The 20,763-nt window shown below is 49.3% G+C and overlaps 2 protein-coding genes across 3 annotated transcripts in view; one reads left to right on the forward strand and one right to left on the reverse strand.

The window, feature by feature from the left end:
• Positions 1-438: 438 nt before the first annotated feature.
• ADPRH (ADP-ribosylarginine hydrolase) lies at positions 439-10,827 on the forward strand. The gene is given in 5 exon segments (XM_065065315.1): positions 439-782; positions 2,018-2,364; positions 9,188-9,384; positions 9,386-9,549; positions 10,321-10,827. Coding segments are annotated over 5 exon segments (1,170 nt in total). The 5' UTR covers positions 439-708; the 3' UTR covers positions 10,709-10,827.
• A 1,409-nt stretch (positions 10,828-12,236) lies between these two features.
• The window catches only part of IGSF3 (immunoglobulin superfamily member 3), a 104,043-nt gene continuing 95,516 nt past the window's right edge, over positions 12,237-20,763 (reverse strand). For both annotated transcript variants that reach the window (XM_065065276.1, XM_065065267.1), the window contains 2 exons: positions 16,067-16,498; positions 12,237-15,198 (listed from right to left, as the gene is read on the reverse strand). In XM_065065276.1, coding sequence (XP_064921348.1) covers positions 14,948-15,198; positions 16,067-16,498 — 683 coding nt within the window. In that variant the 3' untranslated portion in view covers positions 12,237-14,947. The remainder of the gene's footprint in view (positions 15,199-16,066; positions 16,499-20,763) is intronic.

Consider the following 20,763-nt stretch of genomic DNA (forward strand, 5'->3'; position numbering starts at 1 on the left):
TACACGTTGATGAGATCCCCTCTCAGCCTTCTCTTCTCCAGGCTGAACAGACCCAGCTCTCTCAGTCTCTCCTCATAAGTAAGGTGCTCTAGGCCCCTAATCGTTTTTGTAGCCTGGTAACCGCTTAAGGCTCTGCTCAGGCTGCAGTGAATGAGCGCTGAAAAAGCATGGGGAAAGAAAAACCAAGGCTGAAAAAGATGGGGACACCTCCCCCCCCCTGCCCAGTGCAGACCCGCTGTGCTCCCACACAGGAGCCGGCTGCCCCAGCTGGGACTTGGCCAAGGGGAGCGGGGCCACTCATGAAACTAGTGAACGGTTTCAATGGAAAAAGCAGGGGAAATGCTGAAAGCGCCTTTCATTTTTACTTTTTTTTTTTTCATGAAATATTTCATTTCCACGCGGTGACTTCATTTCCACGGGGCAGCTTAATTTCAGAGTCGACTGCTGCGCCTGTCAGAGCGCCAAGAGACAACCTCGAAAATGAAACAGAACACCCGTGTCCTTCCCGCTCTCTCCGCCTGCACAGGGCACAGCGTGGCCGCGACCAGCGGCAGGGGGCCGGGAAGCGAGGGAGAGCCGGGGTCCGTCCAGGGACGAGCCGGGCTCCTCTGGGAGCGACACCCCCGGGCCCGCCGGCTGCAGAGTCTCCGCCGCCGGGGGCGGGCGGAGGCGCCTCGGGCGGGCAGCTACCGCTGAGGCCTGCGACGGATGTTCCGGGTGAGCCGCCTGCCGCTCCCGAGGCCGGGCAGGGCCCCGCGGCCCCTGCTGGCAGGGCTGGCTGCGTAAGTACCCGCCGGGGCCGGGAAGAGGCCGCTTTCCCCGGCGGCGCGGCTCCCCGGCTCGGCCGGCCCCGCCGTCCTTCCCCGGGCCTCCTGCCCGCCCCCCCACAGCCAAAGGGACTCAAGCAGGGCCTGAGGAGGAGCATGTTTGCGTGTTTGTTGTTTGTTTGTTTGTTTGTTTTTTTGTTTGTTTTGTTTTTGGAGGGGTGCATCCTTGAAAATACCCGTTGGGGGTATTTTATAAATTCTATAAAATTTTGTAAATTTTATAAATGTTATAGGTATGTTTATAAATATATAAAGGGTGAGTGCCATGAGGATGGAGCCAGGCTCTTCTCGGTGACAACCAAGGGTAGGACAAGGGGCAACGGGTGCAAACTGGAACACAAGAGGTTCCACTTAAATATGAGAAGAAACTTCTCAGTGAGGGTGCCAGAGCACTGGAACAGGCTGCCCAGGGAGGTTGTGGAGTCTCCTTCTCTGGAGACATTCAAAACCCGCCTGGACATGTTCCTGTGCGACCTCACCTAGGCGTTCCTGCTCCAGCAGGGGGATTGGACTAGATGATCTTTTGAGGTCCCTTCCAATCCCTGACATTCTGTGGTTCCGTGGGGTTGGCAGCTCTGCTGGTACAAGCTGGTACCAGCAGCCCCTGCCCAGAGCCCCTGTGCTTGTTGCCTCTACCCGGCCCTGGCCGCCCTAATACCGACCTAATGCCTCAGTACCCCCCAGGGCGTGAAAGCCTCCTGGAGCTTGAATCCTTAATGTAAAACAAAGTCTCTTCCAGCTAATCCCGGAATGCAAACTGGTACCTGTATTTACAAGTTAACCTAGGGGGAAGGGTAGCCAAAGAGCAAGGAACCCCTATTCTAAACAGACTGATAAGGGGAAGGAGTTGTTAGAATTAGATGAATAAAATATGTAAACTGAGGTAGGTGTCTGGTAGTCTGTAAACCCTGAAGTACCCAACCAATGGGGAGCAGGGGAGGGAAATTGCGGCCAGCGTTTTGGGGATGTAAGCAAGGGCTTTTTGCCCTATTGTGTGTGCCTGCCTTTAGGTGGAAAACCTGGTCTTGCAAAATTGTTAATAAAATATGCTTTGCTGAGAGATCCCGCCTTGGCCTACTATATTGGCAAAATGATCGTTTCCTACAGGTAGAGGCTTATACTGAATTGGGAAAGATTTTTATCTTTAATCTCCCTCTCTCTCTCTCTTTTTTTTTTTATTTTTTAAATAGTGTTTTCTACATTGAAGCAGTCCTGGGGCAAATATTGTGTCCTAAGGTGATGGACAACTACGTGGCATCGATGGTGCTGAGCGGGGTTGGTGACACGCTGGGATATTACAATGGGAGGTGGGAGTTCCTGCAGAGCGGCCCAGCCATCCACAGGGAGCTGGCAGAGATGGGGGGACTCAGCAACCTGAGCATCCGAGGCTGGAAAGTCAGCGATGATACGGTGATGCACCTGGCCACAGCTGAAGCCCTGGTAGCTGCTGGGAAACAAGCAAGTTTGGCACATCTCTATTCCCTGATTGCAAAGAACTACAAGGAGTGCATGAATGACATGAAGGGCAGAGCTCCAGGTAACCCTGCCGTAGTGCTGTCTGGGCAGGGCTGTGCTCTTGCTGATGTCTCCCTTTCCTGCAGCTTGGAGCTGAGGCTGGCCCTGGCTCTGCTTTTGGCTGTTGATAGCGTTAACTGTATTTCTTGTAAAGACCAAAGTTTTCCACACTGAGTACCTGTTTCAGGATGAACAAAAAAAAACCCCACAGAATAGGGCAAGCTGAAGTGGTTTGGGCTTCCCTAAACTGGATGAAAAAGATGCTGTTTTTCCCATGTTTACAAAATATTCTTACAGGTATGTTTGAGGCCTGGCCTTGAACTCAGGGGAAAGATGCTGACTATTGCTTTGGGGATGTGTCTTTTCCCACACTCAATGGATGAAAAACACATTCAGCAATGTGTAATGTGCACGCTGAGATGCTGTCTTAAAGCAGCACATTTGAACGGATAATTAATACAGAACTTCTCATAATAAATGCAATAAATCACATATAAATACATTAAAAGGCATAGAGATCCTTGCTTGGAATAATTAAGTTTATTAAACCCAAAGTCTCCTTTTAGCTAGCCATGTATGCCTGCTTTCTGTGCCAGGACAGTCAGGCCACAATGATCATTTCTGAACCCTGTACTTCCACCAGCTCTCTTTTTTCTGGATAGACACAGGGGTGCCGAGTTTGAGTCAGAGGCCGCAGGGACTGGCAGTGTGTGGCTGTGTTGAAAAGGGGCCCCTCGGCAGGCTGCGGTAGCCAAACCATGTGCAACGTATTCATGTAGCTCCTGGTTCACCTAGGCCTGCTGACCCAACTCATCCCCAATGACCCGGTCTCCCTCTGCACTCAAAGAATCGCAGAATCATTTCGGTTGGAAGAGACCCTCAGGATCATCGACTCCAACTGTAACTTAACTCTGGCACTAAACCATGTCCCTAAGAACCTCATCTAAACGACTTTTAAACCCCTCCAGGGATGGTGACTCCACCACTTCCCTGGGCAGCCTGTTCCAATGCCTGACAACCCTTTCTGTGAAGAAATGTTTCCTAATATCCAGTCTAAAACTCCCCTGGCGCAAGGTGAGGCCATTTCCTCTCATCCTATTGCTTGTTACTTGGGAGAAGAGACCAACACCCTCCATGCTACAACCACCTCTCAGGCAGTTGTAGACAGTGATAAGGTGTCTCAGCCTCCTTTTCTCCAGGCTGAACAGCCCCAGCTCCCTCAGCTTATGGCCCAGCCTCGTCTGGGTGCTTGAATTAAATTGGAGCTACTGGGTCTGAGTCTCTAATTTGACTAGTGCAGGCAGTGTGAAGTATCCAGGAAACACTAAAATTCAGCAATCAGATGCAAAGTTTATACATCGAAAAGAAGTTGCCTAGACATGCCCATAATATAGCAAGAGTGTTCTGGCTTGACATTAAACATGGGAAAGGCCCAATTGTGCATTGCTCTTGCAGGGTCACTGAGCATAGTGTGACAGATCTGTGTGTTTCCAAGGTAAACCAGGTTGGAAACTTGAGCAGAAGTGTAATCTGTTTGCCTTTCGACAGTGACCACCTGCCCTCGTGTAAAGAACTAGACTATCAGTATTATTTAACAGAGATAGTCTCAGTAGTTGGAATAGCCTAATCAATAAAATATTTAGGAAGGGGTAACAATGCTTGCCAGGATAGCAGGAGTAGGCAGGTTGAACTTCAAGAGACTCACTGCTGTTTGGAAAAGGAGCATCTTGTAGTTTCCCCAGCTGATGGGGTCTTGACAAGGTGGACTAACCGCAGCTGGCAGTCAGACAGCACCTGGAAGCTATTTTTGCCTCCAATATCTAAGCTTGGTGACTAAAACTCAAGATAAAAAGGAGAAGAACCTAAAATTGAAATGTTAGTAATTAGTAGCTAAGGATAATAGCAAATCTGCTGCAGCCCTGCGAGTGAGTGAGCTACAGTATGCCCAAAAGCAGTTCCCATTGGAAGTGAAAGATTTTGAAGTAGATTTGCTATGGACGCTAATTGGAGTGACAAGGAAAGGTCCCTGAACAAAGAAATGCAACTTCATTAATGGGTCCATGGACACTTAACCTTATAAAATTTGGGAGGAAGTGGGGAAAGTAATGCGGAGAAAAATTGAAGTCTGTTGGGAATGTTCTTGGAGCAGTGTTCTGGAGCGCTGCTGCTACAGCCATAGGAAAGGTGCTCAGCTCTGAGACCTTAAATCCTGACACTTAACAATTTAATGCCCACTGATGTGCTAATAAAGCAAATACCTAACCCATATCCCGAAAAGCTGCCTGCAGTCTGGAGTCTCTGTGCTGTACTGATAAATCCCAATGATAGAAATTGCGTGTCAATAACTTCTTTTGGCCGTTCAGAGCAAATGGATTTTAACTGAGAACATAACCCAGGGTGATGCTGTTCTGGCCGAACTAAGTACTCCCTGGGGAACTGCAGCCCTTCAGGCTGAGAATGGAAAGTTGCTGTTGCAACTTTCACCCAACACAGAAGATATTCCCCAGAACAGCGGGGGAAAGTCACATTGCTCGCCCACACAAGGAGTCCAGACCTGAAAACAAAAACCCACAGTAACAAAGAGATTCCCACAACATTATGAATCACCAGGCAGTGACAGTAGGGTCTCTTGAGTATGCAGCCCCAGGAGAGAACTCACTATCTTAATTCGATGGCAGGCTAATCCCTACACCCATTATTGGTCTTTGTGATGTGCCACAGTCCCACATTCATTGCTCTTCACAGAAAATGCAGCCACTGAATTAAGCGACATGACCATGGCCATATTTCTTTTTTCATGGTACAACGACACGTGCCTCCGCAGCTCTCCAAGAAACCTTCTTCAAAACTCGTGTCTTTTGGTCCAAGTCCTCTCCCTGTGGAGCTATTTACCACTATGTGGTGGTTTTAACTCACCTTTTTTAAAGTGTATGGATTGATTCCAAACAACTGTTATTGTCTGTGCTCATGAAGAGTCTAAATAAGTGGAATGGAAGCCTATTCCAGAAATAGTGTCCAATTGTACTTGAAACTTTTCCAGGTAGTCTTTCTTCACATACTGCTTTTTGCTCGTATTTCTTCTTCCCTTAGACCAGTACCCTCCTCGGATAACTTTTAGTTCCTTTTGGTTAGTACAGAGGATTCCTAATCAGGATTTGGTGGATTTCCAAAACAGAATTTCCTTATTCAAAAACTGCTACATCAGGTTGGTTTTTTTTTCTTTAATTTTCTAAACCTGTTTTTAAAAAAAGACCTGATGTGATTGAACTTAGTCTTCCTAAATCGGCTTTTAAATGTTTTAATATTTTAACTGTTTAAACACATGAGGATAATACCTGTAATACTTTGTAAATCAGTAGGGTCTTAGCTGTTGTATACTGGTTTGTTTTACACATTTTTTTCCTTTGCAGGTTATCAGTAGTCATCTTCTAAAACAATATGCACAGGTTTAAAGCTGTGAGTAGGTTGTTATTGCAAAATAACCCCTCTTTCCTTACCATTAAAGCATTGTCATCGTCTTAATTTTCTTCTGACTACTGTTAATGCAAGAACGATCTCACTTTTTCTCAAAGACTGAGGTTCCTGTTCTCAGCTTGCCCAAACATGTCCTGAAGAAATGTCTTTCTCACAGTTCCAGCAAGATTGCAGAGAACATTTTGATTTTAAGCAGCCCTAGTCCCTTTGCACTCCTTCCCCTTGTCTTCCTGGCAGAACATGTGTTTTACTAGGAACATATAAATAGAGTAGTAGGCACAGCTCTTTCAAAATGTGGCTTTGACAGGTTCTTTTTAAGGTCCTGTTATAGCTCATAAGCGCAATGCCTAGTGTAGTAAGATTTTTGAAAAAGGTGCTTCAATTTTCTGTTAATCATCGTAATTTTGGAAATTATACTGATATCTCTCTTAATGATTTTTATACGTAGCAGCCCGCACTGAGTTAGTAAACTACACGAGAAGCAGATTTAGAGGCCTGAACGTGTTTCCACTTTGAGACACCACAAAACAACCCAACAGGTAGTTGAGTTAGAGGTTGGTGGCAATGGGTCCCGGCACAGCTCCGTGCCACCCGCACCTGGCAGCCACAGCACCCAGCTGCTTTTCCAGTTGGAGACAACCATTCACGGGGAGCTGGTCCACCCATTCGCACTGCACAGAGGGCTGTAGCCCACGCTGGTCTAATGAGCCTGTAATGTAACAACGCTGTCGGAAAAGAAATACGCTAGAGATGCTCAGACCAGAACGATAAAAGGATCCACATGACCTTATTCCTGACAGCAGCCAGCCATTATTTATTTTTAGCACACATCCAGAAGCCAATCTTAAAGCTGTGCTTGGATGTGGAGGTATTTGGGTTACAAGGGTGCTGTAAATGCTGTGTGGAGGTAAAACAGACTGCTGTATACAAAATCCTACCGCTAAGCATATACGTGAGAATGCAGAAGCGAACAGCTCTGCAGAACACTTCCTGCAGTACCTGTCTGTGATTAGCAAGCTCCTAGATCATGGTGACCAAATTGCACAAAGGTAATTGAATTGTAGAGTTATATGAAGTTGCTAGACCAGGCTTCTTTGCTATGCCATTCTACTTAATTTGACTTTCGAAGTAGCAGAGTGCCTGCAAGTTTATCAGCTACCTGTCCCGGTTAGACAGCAGAATATAGGAGCAATGGTCTAATTTTGCGTGCATGGGCATGTCTGCTGCTGCTGCTCTGTGTTTCTGAGAAAGGACCATGCTGTGGTTAGGAGAAGACTCGTCTTTTGAGTCCACTTTTGCCATTGTCTAACACATTAAAACTTCAATGAAGCTGCTTGAAACCTGCCCTTGATTTACCTTTCTGCTGGAAAAGAAATATTTAAGATTTGGCCAGAAGAGAAACTAGGAGGAAAAGGCAAGGTAGAAGAGAATCAAAGATAATTTGATGTTTCAGACCTGTTTCCTTGTCCTTGCACACAAGCACTTGGGCTTAGCTCTCAAAACTTTTCATGGTCTTGGCTGGGGAGGCTGGTTGGGCTCTGAAATGTGGATGTGTTTGTGCAGATGGCTTTATCTTATGAATGTGCTGGACTAGCAAGTGAGTTTCTGAAGAAGCAGCACTGGAAGAAGCAGAGTAATTTCTTCTAAAAGTAAATAGCATTACTATGAAAGAGATGGAGGTGGGCAAGAAGGAATTGTGGTGTGGCTTCCCACCAGAAGAGAAGCAAAATTAGACTAGGGTGTCAGCTTGGAACAGGAGAAAACTGAGGAAGAGGTACAAAGTATATGCAGCCTTGAACAGTGGGGAGCATGAAAAGTTGTTATTGTAATATAGGAATTAGAGGAGGATTTGAGGGAGTTGTCAAATGGCAGTTTAAAACAAAAGGAAAGGCTTTGCAGAACAAAGTTGTGGCTCCAGTTACCATGGGATGCTACAGGAGTCGAAAGGCAGGCATGGATCTGAGCTAGAGACTGTTTCATGGTGGCTGGGGCTGCTGGGGTTATTGAACGCAGCATTTGGGATCCATCTCCTGACTCAAGTAGTCTCTGCCTCTCTGTCTGCTGGAAGCCAGGAGGGTCTCTTGGGGGAAACATTGCGCTTGCCTCATATTTCATAGCCTTTCCGTACGTATCTGTTAGTGGCTGTGTTTGGAGATGAGCTAGTGGGCTGGACAAACCTTTGGTCTCACCTTCTTCAGCTTATTGATGAGAAGTACAGTGAAGCCAGTTATGCAGACCGTGTCATGGTGAGGGAGATGCTACAGTCATCGCTTCCTGACAAACCTGAACTGCAGCAAGGGAGATCTGGGAAACACTTTGTATCAGTGAGGTGTGTGGGGGTCACTGTCTTTAAAGGGTCCTGTAAACAGGCCAAACAACTCTCAGGAAAGAAACACGGTGGTACTTAGACATGCGCTGGATCAGCGATTGGTGCAGTCTGATGGCCCTCCAAAGCTCCTTTATATATGTCTGTCTAGATTATCTATATACATACATATATATATACACATTTTATATATATATGCTTTATGGATAAGTTGGTAAATGGGTAAGTTATTAAATAAATAACATTAAATATAGACATAAACAATGTAAATTACATAAATCAGCAGCGGAATGTTTTTTACTCCCCTAGGCTTTTTAATTGTTTTCACAAATAGGAATTATCAGGTCTGCTTGAGAATATGCAGGATTTGCTGGCAATTTAGGGCAAGAAACATATGTGAGCAGACAACTGATGTTTTCACAAGGAGGGCTGGATACTTCACAGAACGCAATGCTTCCTTCCTGCTACCCTGCCTGTCTTCCCTCAGTTCCTGAGTTATGTGATGTTATTGCCTACTGATCTTTCCTTCCCCTTCCCTTCCCTTCCCTTCCCTTCCCTTCCCTTCCCTTCCCTTCCCTTCCCTTCCCTTCCCTTCCCTTCCCTTCCCTTCCCTTCCCTTCCCTTCCCTTCCCTTCCCTTCCCTTCCCTTCCCTTCCCTTCCCTTCCCTTCCCTTCCCTTCCCTTCCCTTCCCTTCCTTCCCTTCCTTTCCTTTCCTTTCCTTTCCTTTCCTTTCCTTTCCTTTCCTTTCCTTTCCTTTCCTTTCCTTTCCTTTCCTTTCCTTTCCTTTCCTTTCCTTTCCTTTCCTTTCCTTTCCTTTCCTTTCCTTTTCCTTTTCCTTTTCCTTTTCCTTTTCCTTTTCCTTTTCCTTTCCTTTCCCTTTCCCTTTCCCTTTCCCTTTCCCTTTCCCTTTCCCTTTCCCTTTCCCTTTCCCTTTCCCTTTCCCTCTTCCTTCTCTCTACTTCCTTCCTCCTTTCTCCTTTCCCTTCTTTCCCTCCTTCCCCTTCTTCTTTCCCTTCCATTTTGGGTTTTGCCGCCCCCATCCAGGTGCCATGTGTGAGGCAAACGCTCTGAAGCTGGATCCCGGGCGGCCGGATGGCTGGAGGGTCCCGTTCAGCCCCCGGGCAGGAGGCTGCGGGGCCGCCATGCGCTCCATGTGCATCGGGCTGCGCTTCTGCCACCCCACCGAGCTGGACACCCTGGTGCAAGTCAGTATAGAGAGCGGCCGCATGACCCACCATCACCCCAACCGGCTACCTGGGGTCCCTGGCTTCGGCCCTCTTCACGGCTTTTGCGGTGAATGGCGTGCCCCCCCCGGCCTGGGGGAAGAGGCTGCTGGAGGTGCTGCCGCGGGCGAAAGCCTACGTGCGGGACACCGGCTTCTTCGTGGAGGAGAACATGGGGCAGTGGTGAGCTGCGCTACCAGCACTGGCGACTGGTGAAATTAAAATAAACTTCATGTACAAAAGGGCAAGCCCTGTTATACTTAAGCTTCAGTAATCACATTATGCTGAACTCCTAGAGCAGCAGATGCATGCTGTGGGATTGAATCGATTCAGAAAGTCTCTGAAGTCCCCCAGGGGAAAAATGCATCTAACTTATTAAAAAAAAAAAAAAAAAGAAAAAAGTCAGGTTGTGTTTGGGTCATGTAGTTGTGACATTTTTCTGGATCCAGTATGAGGTAGCTAGACTTGTCATCTCAAGCAACCGTGATCTGATGAGAGATGAAAAGCAAGGCTGGGGAACAGCACCAGGCTTAGGGCTGAGCTCAGTTTGAAAGCTATAACCAAATGTGGCTGCAGATTGAGTGTGGCTCTGTGCACAGGGGTGCACATGGACAGGGGCAGAGGTAATCTGAATTTGGGAGGATGACTCAGTTCTCGCTCTGAGCCTTTGAATCCCGTGTAGCGCGACAGCAGCAGGTGCTGAGCTGCCTTCTCCCAAGTGGCTGGAGGGAGGGGAAATCTAACTCACTGAAACATGTCCTTGTGCCTCTTACTGTAAATCACATCCCTAGTTTGACAGACGGGGGACGCCTACCATTTTGCTGAGCCCTCGCGCCAGGCTCTTGCCAGGGCATGTTTTCAGCTGGTGCCTGGAGAGCCTGCGGGGAGCTCAGGTATGCACTCCTGCTGTGGGACGTCTCTTACAGCCCTCACTTCTTATCTCCCTTTGTGCAGGCGTTACTTCGAAGAGCAATGGGAGAAATACCTGGAGGAGAGAGGCATATCGGATGGGGTCTCGCTGCCCACCTTCCCCCCAAAGTATGGTGTGGAAGAGAGAGACTCGTTCTACACCTCCCTCAGCTACGACGGCTGGGGGGGCAGCAGCGGGCACGACGCCCCCATGATCGCTTACGACGCGCTGCTGGGCGCAGGGGACTCCTGGACGGAGCTGGCTCACCGGGCCTTCTTCCACGGGGGCGACAGCGACTCTACCGCCGCCATCGCGGCCTGCTGGTGGGGGGCCATGCACGGCTTCCGGGGGGTCAACACCTCCCTCTATGCTGACCTGGAGTACAGGGACCGCCTGGAGCAGGTGGCCAGGGACTTGTACCGCATCACCTAGTCAGGGGGTGACAAGGGCCCCCCGGGATGTGCTTGCCCCTCCTGCCGCGCCTTGTTCACTCAAGGTTCTGCAAACGGTTTGCAAACCCACTGGATTAAAGCATGCGAGTGTAAGCCAGAGCCAGGCCTGTTTTTTCTGTTTGGGTTTGTTGGCTTCAGTGGGGAGGCCATTTTGGAGCTATCAGCTGGGGGGAAAGCAGTTACACAGGTGTTTAATGGGAGCATGAGACAATGCGTCTGTCCCTCCAGCAGCCAAGCCTTCACAGAATCACAGAGTGGCTGGGATTGGAAGGGACCTCTGGAGATCATCTAGTCCAACCCACCTGCTCAAGCACCTGTTCACCCAGAGCAGATTGCACAGGGATGTGTCCAGAGAAGGAGACTCCACAGCTTCCCTGGGGAGCCTGTTCCAGTGCTTGAGACAGGTCTTCTTTCTGGTCCTCAAGGGGTTCAGGGGCACCCACTGCAGCACTGCTAGCAATGCTCCAGCAGCAGGACAGGCAGCACAACCCACACAAGCTGCCCCAAACCAGGGCCATGCCCACACAAGCAACTCAGAGGGGCTCAGGGACGTACGCCTGGCTGTGGGGAGCATACGTGGATTGCCAGAGATGCCTCCTGGCCAACCCAGGATGGCTCGTCCATGCTCGCCACTCTCTGCCCCTGATGGGGAGCACCAGGGACATCACTTGCCATCTAGCAGTGAGCAGGGGTAAAGCTAAAAGCTCTGCTCCCTAGCACAGAGCAGCAGATACAGCCCAAGATGACCTACCAGGGGAGTGTGGGGGCAAACGGGCAGTTCTGTCTGAGCTTTCTCATGCAGTTATTTTAGCAAAGGATATTTGTTTTAAATCAATGTGGAAAAAACCCAAACTCAACCTGACAGCTCGTCGGGATTGTGTTTTGCACTATTTCACAGCACTTCTGCTATACAGGTAAGAATACATCGCACTACTATCCCAATTTCAGTTAACGGGGGAGTTCAAGACTACTGACCTAACCCTTATTCAAGGTAAAAGTGGGTAATGAGAATTAAAAGCTTGCGTTTTACATCAACTTAAGCAACTTCTGTAGTGAACTATATTCTTCTGCTTACATCAAGGTTACTAAAGATTACTTGCTTCACCTTTGCTATGAATAATTCTATTAAAAGTATGTTTTTTCTTCAAATCCAGACCATGACACAGCAAAGTACTTAACTATTTTTGGAGCAATTTCAAAAATGGTGTATCAAAACCAGACCCTGAAATGCCTCTGTTAAGCGTTATATTCTATTATGGGATGAATTAAGGGATGGGAAGGAGAAGTATGAAGCATCAGAGGGTGCAAGGTATCTGCAAGCTCCAGCCTGCAAGAGGGAAGATGCACTGCTGGGGTGGGAGAAGAGTTGATGCATTGGGGAACTGGGGTGGTGGGAGAGGCTACCGAAAAGGGAAGCGGACTTAGAAGTTCAACACAGCTTTACGCAGGGAGTGCACATAAAGGCATAATGAAAGCCCAAGTCCGACCAAAAACCAGCAGCAATAGGATTCACAATTTCAACACAGTTTACTACAGCTCTCAGGTGTGTTGTATAAAACATGTTTTAGTGCAACATAGTACAAAGTTTTTGCTGATTTTTCTTTTTTTTTTTTTTTTTTTTTTTTAAAAAAAAACCCCAAACGTTCTTCCACATCATGCATGGATAGGGTATCTCTCTTTCTTCTCTGGTTCGTTACAGAAAGTTACAGCAGAGAGAGTGGTTTGACAAGCTTTGTGTTTAAAACTTGTTACAGGAAGAGTCTGCCTTTATAAAAACAGAAGTTTGAGCCTGGGCAACGCGCTGCCAGAGCAACAGAGAAATGTCACCAGCAAGGTACATTCAGGGACCACTGTGGGAGTTGCTTCCTGGGAAAGCCTGGGCTCAGTGCAGGAACCACTAGGCTGGGAAGGGACCCATTTTGGCCAGGGGGACAGGGCCATAGGACAGCCCTCCTGGAGAGCACTGCTCCGTGGTTCAGATGCAGCACAGTGTTCGCCCAGGAGAGAACAGCTCCCAGTGACTTCATTTTCTCTTCTTTTTTTCTTTAAAGCTGAAATGAGTTGCAGTTCCTGCCTGGGAGCAGTATGTACAGGAGATACTACATTTACAAAACAATACCCACTGGCTGCTGTTTGTGCCTCGGTTCTTCATTTCCATTCACTTCTCATCCCACTCCTCTCTTTGCAGATGCTTTATCCAGAAAGGGAAGACAAGTGTGTGGGTGTGTGATACATATGTGTGTGTGTATATATATATATATATATATATAGGAGTGTGATATTACGCATATGCTGGGGTCAGTAAGCAGTTATGACTTAAGGAGGCAGACTTCACCAAGGGATGAGTGAAATTTTGGCTTCCAAGTGGAAGAAGAAACCAATCCCATTCTGGTGGAGGAGCAGAGGTGGCTGACTTCAAACACCCTAGCGTGGAGGATGCATGGCGCAGATCTCCCACCTGAGGCTTCACCACCTCTGGAACATCAAGGCATCAGGGTCTAACCAGCTAGGGCTGCAGAGCATCTGCTGAGGTCCCCTTCTCTTCACAATGAGCAGTCCGACCCTCCTGAAGAGGACAACGGCTGTGGGTATGGCACCTCTCACACGTGAGGCCGGGGGGGGTCTTGCGGCTGCGCCTGGTCACCCCCCGTTGGCTTCAGCCATGCTGCAAAGAATAAATGGCCGGATTTGCCAGGAAGACATAAAGGAAGACAACAAAAGGCCATTTTTGGCAAACATTTTCTTCCGCCACACATAATGTTCAGGGCATATGGGGGAGGAGGCGGTTTCCTCCACAGGACAGGGCAGGGGTACTTGGCATTATGGGGTACGGGAGCTCAGGTGCCCCACGCGGCGAGAGCCCTGGTTTGGTTCACGAGAGCCATATCTTTCACAGAAAGAACAGCATTTCCTGCCACAGCGACTGCCTATGGCAAGAGCAGGTGACTTTGCCAGGAGGGGGAGCTTATGGAGGAATGGCTTCTCCTTCTAAAGCTCCAGAAACGAAAAAATGGCAGATGCGCTCACACACGCAGGGGAAGATTTCTCTCGGCTCAGGAGGACAGCAAAGCCCTCAAGGTGCCGATGCGCTGCAGGCTCCTTTCCTTGTCCAAGCTCGCACCGGGAAGCAGTGCAAGCTGCGGGGAAACTCGTGACACGTGGTGGTTAACTGCATCTCCCTGCTGACTGGCAATGGCTGCAGCTGGGCTCCTTGGCTGAACCATCCAGGAGCTGCCAACGCAACCTGTGGAGCTTCCCCTGCCCCCTTTTCCTAGAGTCATTGCTTTGGTCACGTTGAAGTCTTCAGAGGCTGGATCCAGCCACCTGTCCCCAGGCGACTGGGCCACAGAGGGGACCCACCTCGTCAGAGGTGGCAGCATGGACACCAGGGAGGAGCACGACTCTGGTAAGTTGGCCTGTACAAGGACCCTCCTTGCCACCAACAAAGTCAGGGGTTTCCATCTCCTCCTTCAGTTCCTGGAGGTAAACTAAATTGCTTTTGTCCTGACCACAATCGTGCTGAATATTCAGTCTCTCCAAGACCTGGGAACGCTCATAAAAGGTGAATTGCTCCCTCCTGAGAGAGCAGTAACGTGGAGGCAAGAAGATGCTGAGGCTACACCCAGACTTTGACATGGACCTCCTGATAGCCCAACTAACCTCTCCGGAGGTGGACCTGGCTTTGTCTGTTTTGGAAGAGGGAGGGGCTAGCTCAGCGCACATTGGGAAAAGACCTTCTTTACCATGGCACTGAGTCTGAGGAGGAAAACCAGTCTGTTTTGAAAAACATATTGATTTACTTCCAAAGAGATTGTCCCAAGACAAAACACCTGCTGGGAACTCCTCGCTGTGTGGAGGGTGGAGGAAGCCTACAGTTCTTTGAGTGACCAAAAAAGAAATGGCAACAAAAAAAGTAACGGCCCAAAAGACAGCAACTGATGGGAGCAAAATTAATTGAAGAGGAACATCTGCTATGTACAGCAAGCGCAGGGACCCTCCGTCCATTGGGGTGAGGGGGTGCGTTCCCACAGGCACTGGAGGAAGCCTCGGACCTTCCCGTCCCCACCGTCTGGGTGCTCCGCAAAGCTCAGCTGCCACATTGGAGCACAGACACTGAGACAAATGAACAAGAACAACAAAACCCACTCTGTTCCTTGGGGTTCTCGGTGTGTCTCTGCTTCTCTCTCTTTCTGCACATCCCCCAGGCGCCTCTGCCTCTTCAGTCCATGGTTCCAGGGTGGATGCTGAGGACCGGCGGCTCTAGGCAAGTGGGAGAGTAGTTGAGGTGAGGCTCTTTGATCCACAGCAAGGGGACCCCGTTCTTGCCCTCCGAGTTCTTGCTGGAGTTTCGGCTCTTGAACCGCACCAGGAGGATGGTGATGATCAAGATGCCGAAGATGGGGAAGGGGTAGAAGAACACAAAGTAGAAGAGGGCGTCATTGGAACAGATGACGGACTGCAGGGTGGAGCCTGCAAAGAGACAAAATATGGTCACATTTCATGGCTTCTCTGCAATGCAGGGCCTACACATTTCTTCAGAAACACAAAAAAACAGACGCTCATTAATCTGCGTCAATGCAGGAGGTGAAACTCTGAGAAAAATACAAACATTAGAAAACAGAGCAGCAGAAGAAAGTTATTGCAGGGCATGTTTTCACTTTATGCCCACAAGAGTTTAATGAGTGCCAGAAAGAGTCTTCGCTGTTACAGATTTTATGATACCTTATGAAGTGGGGAGCCTCGCAAAGCGTCGATTCCCTCAGTGGTAGTACAAAAAGGCAGCACCCCAGGACTTAATCCCTTAAGGGCCCACAAAACTCTCATGGCCTCAGTTACCTCTGGGGCCTCTAGACCACCTAATGTCTTCAAGAGTTGCTGGGAGGAGACCCTTGTGCCACAGCCTGCACCCTTGTGCAGAGCTAAGCCAACTTCCAAGGGTGTTTCCCAATGGGAAGGGTTAAGCCCCACTTGGGACACACCATGAGGTAAGCGCTGTGGGGCGGGCGGCCCCAGCACAGAGCTAAGCACAGTGTGGATGCTCAAGCCCAAGCAAGAGCTGGGCTACCAGCCATCGAGCTGGTTGGAAAAGCACCCTCACCACGGACTCACCCCAGTGCAGGTGAGACCCCGTCCCACTCACTCCTTGGCCTTTTTATCTTGGTTGACAAAAGACACAGGGGATGCCAGGGCCATATCCCCAAGAGGCTCAGTTCAAGGCTGGACAGGGCTCTGAGCAACCTGATCTGGTTGAAGATGTCCCTGCTCATGGCAGGGGATTGGACTAGATGACCTTTACAAGTCCCTTCTAACCTAAAGTACTCTATGATTGTCTTCTCACCTGCATCCTGCACGTGAACAGCGACCGTCCCTGACTCCTCCTCTGCCAGCCGGTACCACATGCCGTTGGGGTCCGCCAGCCACTCCTCCACACGGCACGAGTAGTTGCCTGTGTCGGCACCGCCGGCCTGCAGCACCGTCAGCCGGAAAAGCACCGCCGAGAGCCTCTGGAACCGCAGGCGGCCCTCCCAGCGACCAGCCTCGGGGCTGAAGATGGCGTCGGGGCCAACGCTCAGCACCGCTTCCCTCTCCTCCTCCTCCTCTTCCTCCTCCTCGCCGCGGCTGCCTGCCTCTTTGGTCCGCAGGTTGTACCATGTCACTGCAAAGTGGGACTCCGGGCTGGAGCGAGACAGGATGCTGCAGTCCAGTGGGAAGGACTCCTTCTCCTGCACCGTGAGGTTGGCAGTGGCCGTGTCCACCTGCAAGGTGGGGTCTGAGATGGCAAAAGGGGAGAGGTGAGCGCTGAGCAAAATGCTGTGGTCAAAGCCACCCTGCCCCGGCGCAAGTTGACCGTCACATCTCCGGGGCTGGCGCGATCCAAGCGAAACCCTGCCAAGTCCCACAGGTACCTCTGTGGTCAACCCCGAGGCGCAGCATCCTCACCCCACCGCACACCACCTGCCACAGGGTTGAACAGGTGCTGGCTGCGAGCACCGTGTTACCGCCTCATGCAGACCCTTCACACCAGCAAACGGGGGTGCACGTGAGAGCAGAAACCTGCCGCAGCTCATCCAGACGCGCCGCAAGAACGCATCAGAAAATATCGAGGTCTGTTGTGTGTGCTGAGGAGCAAGGTACTATCGCTCCCCAGCCACCAGTGCAAATAGCACTGCACTCCACGCTTATTTTTTATTTATTTGAAAGTGCTCAAAGGACTTCAAAATCAGTAAGACAAGAAGAGGAGAGGATTTTTTCCAGCAGTTTGGGAAATTATTTAGGCAAGAGGTTCCTCCATGCAGATGTGCTCAGCACAGGCACAGCAAGGATACTCCCAAAAGTCTCCATCTCTTGTCTTTTTCTTTCTTTAGTGCTTGCTGCAAGGCTGGAGAGACGTTTTCACTCAGCTGAGATAGAGCGGCCAGAACCAAAGATGTGCTGATTAAAGGCTGACTTCAAGAGCAATTAACGTTTGGTTTAGTCATCCTGCCGGGGAACACATACTCCAGGGATCGCAATCAGTCCGGATCTAAGGTTTCATTTAAAGATTAACAAGCCCTTTCCGAGGCGGAGGCTGATCAGGAAGGGCGAGCCTACAGCTCAGCACAGACAGAGGTGCTTTCTCCTCCAGCAAACACAGCTGGGTAAGCCCGCTCTTGTGCAGACACTGGGTGTCCCTGCAGGAAGAAGCCACCGTCCCCCAGCTCTCATCAGCCATGGGGCTGCTGTGCCCAGTGGGGACTCTCATTATAGCACCTGCCTGACACTTTTTAAGTGGTCCCGTAAGGAAAAGCTTAATTAAGGCCAGAGCTCTCCAGGCCGTAGGCAACACAAGTGTTTTAGTTCGCATCTTTCCCCAGAAGACTCCTGAGCAGAAACAGGAATGAGGTAAGTCCTGAGATTTCAGGCACTAGCGAGGTACAAAGGAGGAAGGGAAAGAAATGGCTTGTCAAAACCAACACAAAGCCTCCCCCACCTCTGCAGAAAGAGAAGAACTGCTGTCTGAAGGTGCTGAGAGCCTTTTTACCCCCTTTGTTCATGATTACAGTCCTGAAAGATGAGCATGGAGATCTTCACTAATGAGACAGGAATAAGCAAGTTTAGTAATTTTGTTAAGTACTGGCTGCTATGAAAGAAAAACGAACAACAACAGGGCACTTTTAGAAAAAAAATATGTTGAATTAGTGCACCCCCAACTCCCTTTCTTCTTTCCACTCCACATCCTTCCACAATTCAAAATGAACCTCAAGGATTTCCCCTGCTGTCCGTTCCCCCTCCGTCAGGGCTGGCAGCTCAGCCTGGATGAAGAACTGCACTTACAACCATGTGGGCATGTGGGGTACAGGGATTGCCTGGGGGGGGTCTCTGCTCAAGCCACCTTGGCCAGCAAAGTTTCCCAAGCATGGACCTGGGTAGATAAGGGCTGTGCTGTCCCCTGAGAGAGCTTCTCCTTCGCAGTACCAATCTGATCTGCCAGGAATGACCAACAAAGCCTTTCCAGAATCTTACCATTTTCGCAGCTCTGTTGCAGAGTTACAAGGCTAACACCTCACTGGAATGAGCAGGAATAAAGCACCACAGCAGTTCTTGCAAAGTGGTTGCTTTACATGCTGGAAAGTACCCAGCAAATGAGGACCATAACTGTTATTTGACCTACAGCCTTTAGGACAGACATTTAATCTTGAGTCACATGCCTCGAAACACAGGGAATCTGTATTTTCCAGGGAAATCATCCTTGCAGCTTATCTTTTGTTAAAGTAGATGTGACTTAGCAGAATACCCCAGGAATCTGGTTTTGAGGGCTTATGAGTCCATGAGTGCTGGTCAGTCTTTAAGAACCACCTTTTAGAGGTACAGGAGCAGACAATTCCACTGTGTCCTAAGTCAGGCAAGCAGGGCAGAAGAGCAGCTTGGCTGAACAGGGAGCTCCTCATGGGGCTCAAGAGGAAAAATACATTTTCTGATCTCTGGAGGCAAGGTCAGGCTTCACAGGAAGATTATGGAGCTGTGGTTCAAACATGCAGGGAGATGATATGGAAGGCCAAAGCTCAATTAAGAGCTGAAACTGGCCAGTGTTGTGTCAAGTAACAAGAAGGGCTTTTTTAAGTATGTTAATAGCAACAGGAGGTCTAAAGAAAACATTGGACTGACACTTGCTGAAGATGGTCACCTGACTAATAGGCATGGAGAAAGAGTAGAGGCATTCAACGCTTTTTTTGCTTCACTCTTTAATAATATTGATAGACCTTGGGCTGCACAGTTCCCCGAGTCAGAGGACAACGAGTGTGGGAACAGTGACTTTCCACCTGTGGACGCTGAACTTGTATCAGGTGAATATACACAAGTCCATGGGGCTTGATGGGATTCCACCCAGAGCACTGAAGGAGCTGGCAGATGTTACAGCAGAACCCCTCTCAATCATCTACCAAAGGCCCTGTGACTCAAGGGAGGTCCCTGATGACTGGAAGCCGGCCAAAGTTATTCCAGTCTATGAAAAGGGTGCAAGGGAACACCCAGGGAACTACAGACCTGTTAGTCCAACCTCAGTTCCTGGAAAAATTATGGAGAAGATTATACTGGGTACTACTGAAAGGCATTTAAAGAGTAATGCAATCACCAGGCACAGTCAACATGGGTTTACAAAGGGAAAGTCCTGTTCAACTAATTTATATCCTTCTACGATAAGGCCACCTACCCAGTGGGTGAAGGGAAAGCGGTGGATGTAGATATTCTGGATTTTAGTGAGGCTTTTGGTGCTGTACCTCACAGTATCCTTCCAGCCATCCAGCTGTGGCATGAGTGGGTTCATGGTAGGCTGGGTGAACAACTGGCTGAAGGACAGAGCTCAGAGGGTTGTGGTGAATGGGGATACGTTTGGCTGGCAGCTGGTTACCAGCAGAGTTCCTCAGGGCTCAGTTCTAGGGCCAGTTCTGTTCAATATGTTTATCAACAATCTGGATGCTGAATGCACCATTAGCAAGTTTGCTTATGATACCAAACTAGGAGGTGCTGTTGACTCTCTTGAGGGACAAGAGGCCTTGCAGAAGGATCTAGATAGATTGGAGCATTGGACAATGATTAATAGGACAAAATTCAACAAGTCCAAATGCCAGATTCTGCACCTAGGATGGAGTAATGCCAGGCACAAGTATAAACCGAGGAGTGGCTGGGGAGCAGCCCTGCAGAAAGGGACCAGGGTGTGCTGGTTCACAGCAGCTCAGTACAGCTCAGCAGCGTGTGCCCTGGCAGCCAAGAGCACAAACTGCATCCCGGAGTGCATCAAACCTGGCATCACCAGCCAGTCAAAAGAGGTGACTGCCCCACCGCATTCAGCACAGGCATGGCCTCACCTTGAGTGCTATGTGTAGTTCTGGGCCCCACCATTTAAGAAGGATGTGAAGATCCTTGAATGTGTCCAGAAGAGGACAACGAAGCTGCTGAAAGGCCTGGAAGGAGTGTCCTATGAGGAGCATCTGAGGACTCTGGGTTGATCTAGTTTGGAGAAAAGGAGGCTGACGGGCAACCTCATGGCTCTCTACAGCTTCCTGAGGAGAGGACATGGAGAGATCCCTGGGATCCAGTGACAGAACATGTGGGAACAGTTCAAAGCTGCACCAGTCAGAGCAGGTTTAGCCTGGACATTAGGAAGCATTTATTTACTGAAAGGGTGGTCAAACCCTGGAACAGGCTTCCTCGAGAGATGGTTGCTGCCCCAAGCATGTCAGTGTTTAAAGGACATTTGGACAATGCCCTTAATAACATGCTTTAACTTCTGGTCAGCCCTGGAGTTGGACTAGATGCTCATTGTAGGTCCCTTCCAACTCAAAGTCTATTCTATGCTATGCTATACTATTCTACTCTATTCACAACCCTTTGAAACCTGAGTTTACTCCCTGGTTTGAATTTCTGTACCACTTTTTTTCCCCACTAGATCCTGGGAAGAACAAGAAGCACCTGCAGTGATCCCTGATGCCTGCCTCCCTGTGTCTGGGCATGGCCAAAACGCTGGTGTTAGGCAGCAGGATCTGCCTGAACCACTAA

Source organism: Columba livia, chromosome 1, assembly GCF_036013475.1.
Source record: "Columba livia isolate bColLiv1 breed racing homer chromosome 1, bColLiv1.pat.W.v2, whole genome shotgun sequence".
NCBI lineage: Eukaryota > Metazoa > Chordata > Aves > Columbiformes > Columbidae > Columba > Columba livia.